The following is a 14,127-nucleotide window of genomic DNA, read 5'->3' as shown; positions in this document are numbered from 1 at the left end:
TATAGAGTGATGCACAGGTGCAGCTGGGATTCTGGGAGTTGTAGTTTTGGGATCCAACTCTATCATTTCTTCCCGTATATCTACCAGCCCCCTGCTGGCAGCCTGTGGTGCAGCACTGCCCATCACAACAAGAATATACAGAGTCAAAAGGCTCAAAAGGCTCAGGACAGACTCAAATTACTCCTTTTACCCAAAGAAACTGTAGCAAAAAAACTAGAATACAAACACAACCCACAATGAAGATGCTGGGTTGGTCTGAGCAGGAAGCTTTTCCAGGTCAGAAAAGGGGAGGAGCCTGAAATATCTCTCTCATTGGCCAGCATTTCCATTGCCTTTATAGAGTGTTTAGTACTGCACCTACAAACTAAACTAAACTAAACATCATAGACCAGCATACAAACTGTTAAACTGCTAAATCAATGTTAATTCATATTTCAAAATCAAAAACACAATTTAGTGCTGATTCAACCGACCCATAGTGTTGATTTAACTGTGAATAAAGTCTGAAATACCAGCTGAGAAGCTCAATCTAAAAGCTTTAACCAGATAAAGAGTCAGTAATGGAGTTTGTGTTCGCTGTTTGGATAGTTAATGACTAATGGATGCTAAAAATGCCTTATATTAACATATAAAGCCGAGCATTAGAGCAGCATCATTTATCTCAATACACTGTGTTTATTTTCCAGCTCTGTCTCTCTCTCTCTCTTTCTCTCTTTCTGTCTCACAAACAAAAGAGAACACAAACGCACAATCTGTCTCTCTGTAGTCAGATTAAACTCTGCAGTACTGATGTGGAGTGTGTGGATGCGTCACTGGTGGAACGGGGTTTCTGGGAAATCATACACAACCAGTACAAGTTAAAAGCTTGGGCGCACCTTAAATTCAGTGTTTTTAGTGTTTTCATGATTTTAAAATGTTCTGTATTTTAGATTAATACTAAACTCATCCAAACTATGAAGAAAAATATATGGAATTATTTAGTAAACCAGAATATGTTTTATATATTTTTGATTCTTCTTTAAAACAGCTCTTCTTGTTTAGATTTAGACAGTTTTGAACATCTCTCAGTCATTTCTCAGTCAGCTTTATGAAGTAGAGTCTCCTGGAATTCAGGCTTTCAGTTAACAGCTGTGCTGAACTCATCAAGAGTTAATTACTTGAATTTATTGTCTCTTAATAAAGTGTTTGAGAGCATCAGTTAAAGTAAAGTAGTGAAGAGGTAGAGTTACAGGTATACAGTGAATAGTGAATATTTGAGTAATGTTCGAATCCAGATTATGAGAAGCAACAACTACTCAACTAAATAAAAAAACAAATACTTTAAAAATATTATGGTGAAACTGGCACTCATCAGGACTGCCCCAGGAAAGAAAGAGCGAGAGTTTCCTCTGTTGTACAGGATAAGTTCATCAGATAAGATTATTTTAGAGTATTTAGGTTTGTTTAACACTGTTTTTAAGTTACTACATGATTCATTATGTGTTCCTTCATAATCTGATAGATCACTTTATTATTCATTTACTATGTAGGAAAAACTCTGGACTGGTTCTGTATATGCTGCCAAAAGATCCCAATGGATTTTTATGGGGAACAAAATCACAATTATCTGAAGCACATCCAATCAAAATGCTGTATACAGTCAGAGAACAATTAAATGGAACAGTATGGAGATCTTTGAATTATGTTTATATGTAAATTAGTATTAGAATAGATTTCTCAGATAGAAAACTGCAAACAAATTGGGATGATTCCTATATTTATGAGTTAGTTGTTGAGTTCAGTTTCACAGCTGGCAACTGGGAATTTTGATACTTTGCCATATTTCCTAGTTTCTCGCAAACTAAGAAGCATAATAAATGGTTTAGGTTCATTTTAATGCAGAAAAAAGTAGTGTTTACTTGTGTTTAGATCAATTTCGCTGCTTCCCTTTATCTTTTCATGAACAAAAACTCCCTTGGGTCGTGTTTGGTTTACCATACACACATATTTGTCTCTTCCTCGTGGTTTCGGCTCAGCATGCACTTTCCAAGTTTAGATCTAGAATGACACTACGCCTGTTCACTTCCTGTGGCTCTGTGGTTTAGAGATCAGAATACAGAAGACAGAAGTTGACTTTTAACTTAGTGCAATAAAACTGTTTATTTTTATTACTGCTTTAATGCTCTAATATGCACAGCATCATTTGATACAATAAGAGTACAGTACATTAATTAACAGTACTTATGGCAGAATGTTTTAAATCTAATGTCAATTCATTATTATTTACAACATTCTTAGACTGTAGTAATGTTTAACTTAACCATTAAACAGTGCAATTGCTGTCATACAGCTCTGGAAAAAAATTAGACCACTTAAAAATTATGAGTTTCTTTGATTTTACCAAATTAAAAACCTCTGGAATATAATCAAGAGGAAGATGGATGATCACAAACCATCAAACCACCAAACTGAACTGCTATTTAAATTTCTGCACCAGGAGTAAAGCAGTGCTAACGCTCGGAGGAAAGCGCAGTGACTTGGTTCTGATACATCAGCTCACAGATGCAGCCTTGTGCTGATCCACATCACCCTAGGAGTGATGAGGGGAAAGAGCACCATCTACTGTACTGTACCCACCCAGAGAGAGCAAGACCAACTGTGATCTCTCGGGGCTCCGGCAGCTGATGGCAAGCTGCATGACCAGGATTCGAACCAGCAATTTCCTGATCATAGTGGCAGTGCCTTAGAAGGCTGGACCACGCTGACATAAATTTGAAACAGGAAAATAAGTATACTTTAGAGCATTAAAAGTATGTTCAAATTAGTTAAAGAATACTAAAACTGCATTTTCTATTTAGTATACTTTAGGATATACTATATAATATACTTTATCCGTATTTATTAATTACACTCTTAATTACAACTGAAATATACTTAAGTTGCCATAAGTTGTTCCAAAATAGTACATTTAACACATATTTAAGTACATATTTTAATTTTAAAATATACTTAATACACTTTTCTTTTACAAGGGTTGTCTCATATTCATCTTTTAACATCAAACCCAAAGGATTTCAATCTACATAAAAAATTAAAGGAATTGTCCTCTTACTTTGGAGATGGTATATGAGTGTTTATTGAGGGTGTTTATAGACTGGTATCTCCTATTTTAGTGTAGAGGAGTGTTTGTGAAGGCATTTTGTAGACTAATATCTCCTATTCCAATACTTTTGGACTGTGAGTGTATTTTATCGGCCTGGACGCTGATAAAGGAAATAAACAGCTGTGTTTGTAAACACAGAGTGCCGGGGACACATATGAGACGAGTGTTACGTAATCCTAATAAACGTACTGGGATTTACTGGACCCCAGTGAGCAGAGCTTTTTCAGGAAACCCAGAGGAAAATCAGATGCTGCAGTACCTCAGCAATGCTGAGAATAAGTGTTATAAATGATCTATCAGAGCATTTCCTCCTCCGTGGGGAAAGCATCCCATCTCTCGCTGACCAAACAGAGCCAAGTTTAGAATCAGAATGTGGATTAAAATGAATCATCAGTCAGAAATATAAGCTGGCTAAGTCTGAGAACATCGTGAACATTTCCCTCTACTGTGCCCAAAGTGAAATACTTAAACTAAAACTCAATCAGCTAGAGTTAAATCAACGCTAAGCATCCTATTTTAATGATCTATAGGCGAAGACAACAACCGTGCACCATGCAGCTTGATTTAGGGCGTTTCAGTGTATCTTTGCTATCATAACGACGGGAAAAGTGCACCTTGCGCAGCTCAAAACACTCAAAATTGATGTACTAATCGGTGTGGTTAATTTTGGGCATAACGTGAAAAAATAAACCAATCAGCGTGCCAATCTTGCTCATCATTCCCTTTATTAAGAGTCAGGTGAGCTCTGACTTTGGCGGATTGCTATTGTAACGGTGCAGCTACCTGGACGTGTTCAACAAACTCTTCTCAGCAGAGGAAACTGAGCTGCTGGTTGACGCTGTGAAGGAGCTCCAGCAGCTCATTTACGGGAACAGCAATGTTATTTTATTTACTATTGTGTTTATTGTTGAAGATAGCGATGAACATCTGACTGTTGGCGTCTGTCTAGGTTGTATTCAGTCAGTGGCGCTCCTGTCAAAACTCCAGAAATGTACCTGAACACACCTCATTTCCAGAACACCACGCCCATCAGTGTAGATATATTCAGAAGCTCTGCTGCTATTTAAACACAGAAGGTGTGAAAATGTGTTGATTGTTGGTGGGGTGTAAGATAGCAACATATCTCAATTTTAAAGAGCCACAGTCTCTGATTTTTTTTTACTTTGTTTTTATTTCTTCTGAGTTTCATACAGTATTATGATGAAATGGTAAAATTGTGGAAAATGCAGAAGTTGGTACACTTTGGAAGCTATTGTCTTTTAAAGGATTTTATAAGGTGGAATGAATGAACCACTTGTTAGAGTGCACTTAATTTATCAAAACAAACGTTAATACGGACAACAAAGCTCTCTAAACAACAAATAATTCATAGTAACGTTGAATGTTATCCAGTAGGAATGTCCATTGGAATTGTCTCTATTAATTTCTGATGGATTCAACTTTTAAAATAGTCTTTAAGTTAGTTGAAAAGCATGTTAAATAGCGTTTAATTTTCATGGAGTAGCATCTTCAGAAGTTCGTAAGCCAGTCCAGCGGTCCCTCAGCTTTGCTAGCAGCTTTCTTATTGGGTCTGTGTACTGTCGGTTGGCCAGGCCCAGTATAACCGGTATAATGGCCATGCTGCCGATCCCAGTGCACGACAGGATGATGTTTAAGGTGGACCTGCTGTAGCTGGTGCCTCGAAAAAGCGCCACCGACACGTGGAGGTAGACGATGTAAGGAACCCAGCACACGAGAAAGATGAGAGACACGGCAGCTACGCATTTAGCGTAGCGAACGTTGAGCTGCTGCTCGTGATCTGACGCTTCTTTGCGTTCCACCGAACGGTGAAGCTTGCAGATGTCCTGGACCTGCTTCCTGGTGATCCAAAGCACACGTCCCGTCAACCCAATGATGCACATGATAGCTGGAAGCAGCAGCCCGTAGACTTCCACGTAGATGAATGCCCTGGTGAAGACCTGCTTGTAGGAGCAGCAGTCGTCATACTCTCCTAGTGAAAAGTTACAGCTTCCCTCTACGCTGGAGCTGGTGGTGATGTTGGCGTCTGAAGACGAGTTCTGGAGGTTCCTGCTGCTCCAGTTGTTCCAACCGAAGGCGGGAAGCGAAGCGTAGAGCAGCGGAGGCATCCAGACGGTCAGCAAAGCGGCCGGGAAGCAGCGGTGCACCCAGAACTGACTGTAGTGCAGCGGACTGACGATGCACAGGTATCGCTCGTAGTGCACCATGACCAGGTTGAAGAGGAAGGACAGGAAGAGGAAGTTGGGGAAGATGTGCATCAGCAGACAGGCCTGGAAGCTCAGCGTACGATTGAGGCCCATCCGCGGGATGAACGGCAAGGCAAAACCCGTGCAAACGTCCGCCACCAGCAGACTCAGGAAGAAGTAGTTGGGCGTGTTGTGCAGCTGCCGGTTGCAGGCGATGCCCACGATGATGAGGAGGTTGGCGAGGATGATGGCGGTGGACAGGGGCAGCGTGATGATGAAGATGAGCCTCTCCTGCTCCCGTAGATCTGGAGAGTCCATGCCGTTCCTCTGGGCACCTCGCTCTCACGCCATTCACACTAAAATAAAAAAAGACTTAGTTTTATTTAATATACATGAATGTACAGTGCCGGTGTTGTGCCGGAATTCAGCACCCCCGTCAGGAAAAGCACCCCCTCTCAGGAGCGTCCGGGTATATCTTCTTGGCTTTACCTTTTTTACCTCTTTTAGAAAATGAAAATACCCAAGATGCTGTTCTAAGCTACGCTGACTAAAAAAAAAAAGTCACCTGCAGCCTCTACAGTGAGGGGGTGCTTTTCCAGGTGGGGGTGCTGAATTCGGCACCATAATAGTGCCAAAAAAACCTGAAATCTGCATCCCCGCCATAAAAAGCACCCCTTCTCGGCATAGCATATGCATTTATCTTCTTGATAAAAGCAATTTCACTTTATTTAGAAATACGCTCAGAGAAAGGGTGCTTTTCCTGGTGGGGGTGCACGTAGGAAACCAAGTGTCAGGGGAGCACCAAAAAATTAGGCTTGTGTAAAATAATCATAATAATATTATAGGCATTATAAACATAATTATATGTATTCATAAAAATGTATTAGCCATCTTAGCCATATTTATTATGCATTATGAATTGTGACCATAATGCATTAATACTTGTGTTTATAACATGTTAATACATCAGTACCAGTTAGAGTGCGCGTCTAAACTGTGTATTACGGTAGTGTTCTTGGTTTTAAAATATCAACATCACTTCTATTGAAGAGTTTTAATTAAGAGAATCTCTGTTAGTTGCTCAGATACACTGATATAAATAATATACACTCTCTGTCTTATATCTACCTCCTCAATAGAGCTGTCCACTTAACCCCACATCCAACACTGGCCCCGTATTCCCCGCTGAACAGCCGTATTGTCCTCAGAGAGATTAATCACTGAGCTGGTGTTTGCTCTGGAACTGAACTGTCCGGTGTAGAGATGACTAACTGATTAATTTACTGTGAAACTGAACTCATACAGAAACTGCAGGTGTGAATAGAATACAGACACCTGCTCAAATCAAGGGTATTAAAAAGAGTTTATGCTGCTTTTGTTGGAGTACCTGTCTCTAATGATGAGAGAAGACTTTCTACTAGATTCTAGAGGCAATAATTGCATTCAATCATCCCTAAAGTATTGCATGGAGCTCCATCATACCGCAGAACACAGTTCTACAGCTCCACAGTTCAGTACTGGAGGTTTTAACCACTTTATACTGCCACAGGTACTTTCAGTTTTCTTTGCTTCTTTAATCTAGAGTGCAATCTAAAGTCTGACTTAGGAAATTGGTTTGCCACATAGACATCTGTCTTTTAATGCTAATCTAATTTCATTTTAAAAAAATGACCTGATGTTATATTTTTTGGGGCATTTAAATTGTTATTGTTGTTAATGGTAATTTTCGGTCATTATTGTGCAGTGCATAGCCTTATTGCTGTTTTTGTGTGTTTTGGCACTTAGGTTATAAGCTCAGGAAAGAAAAATTAAAAAGGAGATTTCCTTAATGTCTCTGTTGTTTCTCCTAAACAGATATGAGATTAGAAGGAAACCCAAGAGAGATTTTACTTTAAATCTCCTGCTGCTCAGATGTTTCTCCTCAGACAAAGACTTCCATAATCTCACATGCATCTCCTCCTGAGTTTTACTACAGATCTCAAAACAGTCTCACATTGTGCTCAGATTTGATAAAAGAAAATAACAGCAATAGTTTACTAAATACAGAAAAGCTTAAATAAAAGTAGACCATGAAAAAAATCTTTCCAAGAAGAAGCTTCCGAAATGAATAGACTATACCTAAACAACGCAGAACATGAATTACACAATTTAGCATAAAAAATCTGATTTCAGATCAAATTTATTTCTCCTAGGCAATTTTAGGAGAAACATCTGTGACAAAATTGATATCTAAATGAGACAAGGGAGAATCACAAATATGTCTCCTGAGACATCATAGAGCAACATTTAAGCAATAAGATTTTCCTCTGGGAATAAAAAGTGTTTGTTAGTTTGTTTAGAAAGTTTTTTATATTTTTAAACCATGTTAAATTATATTAGAGTAGAGGAAAATCTTGTTTTTTGTTGTTAAATTATGTTAGATTAGAGTAAAGTCATTCAGACATCATTCTTGTAGCCTAATTTGATATTATTTATTAAAGCCTAATTATGATATTGATAGTACTTCTGTAACTAAATGCAGCCTTAATTACTAGGGGTGTCCACATCGCCACATTTGAACATATGTACATACAAAAGTACATACATTGTACTTTTCCTCAAGTGGAAGTCTTCTACTTTTATTACAGTAATATAATCCTGCCAAATCAATTAACTATCACTGATTGGTGGAAACTTCACACTAGACCTCGAGCAGTTTGGACTGTGTGTCTCTCCACTCTTCCTCCAGACTCTGCTCCCTTGATTTCCTTTAAATGAAATGTAAAATTTACTGATGATCAGTGATGGTTTGGAGAGTCATGTCTGTCATCTGCTGGTGTTGATCCACTGTGTTTTATTATCAAGTCTAAAGTCAGTGCCGTTTTGTTTTCCCACAAAATCTTACAGCACTTCATATCTTACAGCTTCCCTCTGCTACACTGTAAAAAGTGTAGCCCTGCTCAAATTAAAAAAATTGATGTCCATTTGTTGCATCTAAACTATTTGACTTCACTCAATCTAAATAAAGTCAATTGTTACAACCTGATTATTTTATTTTGACATAAACCATATTACTTCACTCGACCCAATATTAATTATTCACCTTGATCCAAGTTAAATTCTTTACATTTCAGTTTCGGAACCAAACTAATACATTTAAATTGAACCGAACTTTAAAAAAAAAATCATGGCAGCATATTCAGAAGTTCCAGAAGTTACTGTGGCGTGGAAGAGGACGGATTACCAGCGAGATTCGTTTCAGTGCTCTCTTGCTCTTTTTATTTTGCTCTGAGGAGGACACTAAGAGTTGGATTTACATGGGATTCCACTTTTGAAAGTGAAACTAACTACAGCTCCAACGCAGCTAACCCCACTCCCACACACAGAAAACACACAAAGGGTGAGGCACAAAACAACCACATAACTGATAACTACATGAATAATACTAGAACAGTGATAATAAAACATGACATGAAACTCTGGGATAAACAGTAACATAAACACGCAGAAAAACACCCACTTCCCCCAACAGGGTGAGCTCCCATAATTCCTTGCGCCCCCCCTCCAGTCCCGACGCCACAATACCATAAGCATGCGTTGCTATCTCGCGAGCGCGTTCAGGCACTTTCTCCCTCTCTCATTCTCTCTCTCGCGAGCGCGTTCAGGCACTTTCTCCCTCTCTCCCTCAGTGCTCTGAAGCACTTCTCTACAACTTCTCCCGTGCTCCACAGTGCGCATGCGCAATTCATGTTTGATTCAAATTAAAAATATTACATCCTTATCTCTTTTCTTCGAGTATGATTTCAGTGGAACCAAAACATTTGGTTTATTTCCTTCAGAATTGTAATTAATTTAGTCTGAATCAAAATTGACACATCAAAATTCAAAAAGGTTGAGTTTCACAATAAAGTCAATAATTGTACTATGTGTTCAATCATATTTATTAGCTTGAATGAACAGCTCCATGCTTCACTTTTTACAGTGTACTGACAACTTTTATGGAGATGAGGATTTCATTTTCCAGCAGGATTTGGCACACTGCCCACACTGCCTAAAGTTCCAATTGGTCTAATAGTATATAATATTGTAATTTTCTGAGACACTGATTTTTGGGTTTTCATTGGCTGTAAACTATAATCATCAACAATAAAATAAATAAACGCTTAAAATAGATCACTCTTTTACGGAAACTCAGAGCTGCCAAGCCCTAATATATATTTGGCTCAGTATCATGTAATTACGTGAAAAGTTTTATGTTATAACGTGAAATTTACCATGTTATAATGTGATACTTATCACGTTATTTCATGATATGGAATTATCATGTTATTTCATTATGTTGTATTTTCACGTTATAACAAGAAATTATCACGTTATTTCGTGATATGAAATTATCACGTTATTCCGAGATAAGGAACTATCATGTTATTTCATGATATGCAACTTTCACGTTATTCTGAGATATGCAACTATCACGTTATTCTGAGATAAGAAATTATCAAGTTATTCTGAGATATGCAACTATCACGTTATTTCATGTTAAACATTTATCATGTTATATCATGATATTAGGCCATTCAGCACTTCAACACTTCCCAGGTTCAGTGAAGGAACATGGCTCATCTGCATGACTTAATTCAGTTCTATTTCAAGCTTGGTTTAAGGCATGGTGGAATTCTACAGTTGTTGAGCACTGTAGCTGGAGGCGACGTGAAGTGAAATGGAAGCGCGCTGGCTTGGCCGTGTATCAAAGTAAACCATATTGATGTTTTCACGTTATAACGTTAAAATATCATGAAACAACTTGATAAATGTTTATCACAAAATAACATGATCATTTCATAATTCGAAATAACATGATAATTTCTTATCACGAAATAACATGATAATTTCACAATATAACGTAAAAATACCATATCATGAAATAACATAATAGTTTTGTATCACGAAATAACGTGATAGATATCACGTTATAATGTGATAGATATCACGTTATAACGTAATAAATATCACGTTATAATATGAAACCTTTTACGTTATTACATGTTACTGAGTCAAATTATATTTCTATGGCTGGCAGCTCTACGTTGCCGTACTCTTTGCAATGATATGCACTAGTATCATAGTTAACTGCCTGCCTCTTTTTTATTCATTTCTTTTAATAATATAACTATATATAACATATATAAATGACATTCAGTGCTGCCTTACCATCCATTTATAACAGTCATATAACCTAAACAATGTTATATCTCATTTTTAGTAAAGATGTCAAATCAGTAGCAGATTTCTTAAATGAAATGAAATAAAAACTATATAAACATCAAATAGAACTATATACACATTTTATTTACAAGTAGAATCAATGTTCAAAGCATCTGATAAAAGACAATGGTTAAATAAACTTGTATTTTAGGTATAAAACCGTAAAGTTTTAAGTGTAATGGGCTCACTCATGCTGACAGTACAGTGTAGTGTGATAGGAACAAACCCATAGTCTACTAAACAGTCTCAAACAGCATTAAAACACTGACCTTTATAATAAAACAGCCGAATCCCCTTCAGTCCATCTGTCCTCCAGCGTTCCCTCGTTCCTCTCTCATCTAAACTCCCTCCATCCTCCTGCTCCGGCCCCAGACCAGCAGATAAACCCCCCTCACACCATCATATAACAGAGTAAAACCCCTTAAAGGAACAGCAGCTCTGTTCAGGGTGTGACTTACTGCAGGAAGAGATGTTGTGAAATGCTTTCTGAGCACAGGAAGTCCTCGTCATCTGCTGAAAACATGTGAGAGTCTGAGAGAGAATCTAACATGTGGAAAATGAATGTGAATTTAATCAAATAAACATAAATTCTGTAGTTAATCATCCCTGTAATTATCTGTTAATATTATTATAGTGTTTTCCCCCCAACACATTTCTTTAGTTTTGCTTTTGTTTATCATACTTACATTTTTCAGATGAACAGATACACGAGTAAATATAAAAATCCGTTTTTAAATGACAATTTAATTTATTAAGAGACCAAATCTATTCAAATCAATCTAGCCCTGTGTAAAGAGTCTTTCGCATCTCTGTGGAGGAATTTTGTTCCACTCTTCTTTACAGAATTGTTTTAATTCAAAAACATTGGAGGATTTTCCAGCATAAAAGTCCTGTTTGAGATCATCCACATAATCTCAATCAGACTTCAATTAAACCACTTCAAAACTTTATTTAGTTTGTGTTTGTTTTTTAATCCATTCAGAGGTGAACTTGTTTGTGTGCTTTGGGTCATTGTCCTGCTGCAGAACCCATGTACTCCTGAGCTTGAGGTCAGTAAGGAACAGATGGATGGATTCTGATTCTCCTTCAGGATTTTCTGGTAAAGAGCAGAATTCCTGCTTCCATCGATTACCGCAAGTTACCCAGCAGCCCCAGACCATCACACACACACACACTACCACCACCATGTTTAACTTTCAGTTTGATGTTCTTTTCTTTTCTGAACTTATGTGTTTTATAGTTTTACGCCAGATGTAATGGGACACACACCTTCCAAAAGTTCCACTTTTGTCTCGTCAGTTTAAAGAATATTTATTGAATCATTAACACTGATCTTAACTGAGGCTTTATGTGAGATCCTGCAGTTCTTTAAATGTTGTTCTGGGTTCTTTTGGGACCTCCTGGATGAGTTCTTCATGCCCTTTTGGAGTAATTTTGTTTGGTCGGCCGGTCACTCCTGGGAAGGTTCACCAGTGTTCCATGTTTTCTCATTCATTCATTAGTGAATAATAGTGAATCACTGTGGTTCTCTGGAGTCTTAAAGCTTTAGAAATGATTTTATAATCCTTTTCCAGACTGATAGATGATCAATGACTTTGTTTTCTCATCTGTTGTTGAGTTTCTTCAGATTGGGGTATAATAATAATAATGTGCTGCTTTTTGAGATCTTTTATCTCACCTTTTTATCTACTATTTGTTTGATATTTATTCACTGTTACTCTTTGTGCAATAATACTGGTCACACCCTACCATAATTATATCTCCTCTGACCTTATCTTAGCGGCACTAGATGTATACAATTTTTCTCCTTTACTATATATATTTTTTTAAGTATTGTTATATATTTCCTGTAATTTTTTGTATATATAGTTTTAGTATTATTTGTTTATATATTTTCCTGACCTGTTTTTCTGTCCTTTTCTCTCATCTGCTGTAATATTGCAAATTTCTCCATTGTGGGATTAATAAAGGATTATCTTATCTTATCTTATCTTTTCTTATCTTATCTTTTCTTATCTTATCTTAAGTTGTCAGACAGGATCTATTTAAGTGATTTCTTGATACTACAGGTCTGGCAGTAGTCAGGCCTGGTTGTGGTTAGTAGTGAAATTGAATTAAACTTTCTAAAAAAATTAATTAATCACAGTTAATTTATAGGGACCACTGATATAAAGTCAGAGTTTATACCTGAAAACTTTATATATATATTTTAAATATTATAACCCAACCCATTTTATTATTTCTGCTCCTCAATTCTTCAAGTGTGTTTCACTCTGTGATAGTGAAAATAAAGCAAACGTTAAGAGCTCAGCTCTAAGCTCTAAGTTTTTCAGGCCTGGTTGTGTTTATGGTATAGCACCTCCTCACCTAACAGACTCACTGTGTTTACATTCCATCTCCAGTCCTCTTTATAGTAAGAGCTGACCTACTTCACACACTGAAATACAGAAATAGAGCGCAGACACATCTCTGCTTTTATTATAACACTTTTTTACAGATTTTTACTGATACACATCTGCTTTCTGACAGTATCCACCTTTACGAGCTGTACAAAAAAGATCTTAACATATTTCTACCTTTATTTTAGTGTTCTTTAGTTGCTTTGTTTATTCGTTTTAATTGTAATACAGTCAAACTGTTAAACACGGTGGAGGTAGCCTCGAAATTTGGGTCTGTTTTGCTTTCAGTGGAACTGACACATTGCACAAAGTGGACAGAATGATAAAGAATGAGAACTACCTTAGAATTCTTCTGTATAATCTCAAACAATCAGCTTGGTGGTTGAAATTTGGACATAACCGGATGTTCCAGTGAGACACTGAAATCAAAGGTCACATCAGAGATAGCTGTGAAATGGATTTCGCAAGCTAAATGATATAGCTATTTATTTGTATTTTTTATATAATCATATACAGCTCTGGAAAAAAATAAGAGACCACTTGAATTATCTGAATCAGTTTCTCTGATTTTGCTATTTATAGGGTTATGTTTGAGTAAAATGAACATTGTTGTTTTATTCTATAAACTACAGACAACATTTCTCCCAAATTCCAAATAAAAATATTCTCATTTAGAGCATTTATTTACAGAAAATGAGAAATGTCTGAAATAACAAAAAAGATGCAGAGCTTTCAGACCTCAAATAATGCAAAGAAAACAAGTTCATATTCATAAAGTTTTAAGAGTTTTAAGAAATCAATATTTGGTGGAATAACCCTGGTTGGTTTTTAATCACAATTTCTTTTCATGCATCTTGGCATCATGTTCTCCTCCACCAGTCTTACACACTGCTTTTGGATAACTTTATGCTGCTTTACTCCTGGTGCAAAAATTCAAGCAGTTCAGTTTGGTGGTTTGATGGCTTGTGATCGTCCATCTTCCTCTTGATTATATTCCATCATTTTTAGTGGTGTCTTGACCACAGCACTTTAACCCTTTGAGGTATGGTGGTCACGATAAAAACCTCCTAATTTTTCTTATTCCTCACTTTGAAATCAATCATGTTTACAGGGGAAATTTGTACATTTACTGAAATCG

At 36.9% G+C, this 14,127-nt stretch overlaps 1 protein-coding gene and 1 long non-coding RNA gene across 2 annotated transcripts in view; both read right to left on the bottom strand.

The window, feature by feature from the left end:
- Positions 1-14,127, bottom strand: part of LOC125804967 (uncharacterized) — a 193,138-nt gene that overhangs the window by 44,282 nt on the left and 134,729 nt on the right. The gene's annotated exons all lie outside the window — the stretch shown is intronic.
- On the bottom strand, positions 4,308-11,115 carry gpbar1 (G protein-coupled bile acid receptor 1). Its single transcript, XM_007235604.3, has 2 exons — positions 10,860-11,115; positions 4,308-5,702 (listed from the first exon to the last, which is right to left on the bottom strand). Exon 2 carries the CDS (start codon positions 5,662-5,664, stop codon positions 4,636-4,638), a length of 1,029 nt encoding a protein of 342 aa, XP_007235666.1. The 5' UTR covers positions 5,665-5,702; positions 10,860-11,115; the 3' UTR covers positions 4,308-4,635.

Source organism: Astyanax mexicanus, chromosome 11 (genome assembly GCF_023375975.1).
Source record: "Astyanax mexicanus isolate ESR-SI-001 chromosome 11, AstMex3_surface, whole genome shotgun sequence".
In the NCBI taxonomy this organism is placed as follows: Eukaryota; Metazoa; Chordata; class Actinopteri; order Characiformes; family Acestrorhamphidae; genus Astyanax; species Astyanax mexicanus.
Note: the sequence above shows the minus strand (reverse complement) of the source record. Positions and strands in the feature narration are given on the sequence as shown.

What these genes read in the sequence shown, in the direction of transcription:
- gpbar1 (XM_007235604.3), bottom strand. Translation starts at nt 5,664, where the DNA reads ATGGACTCTCCAGATCTACGGGAGCAGGAGAGGCTCATCTTCATCATC.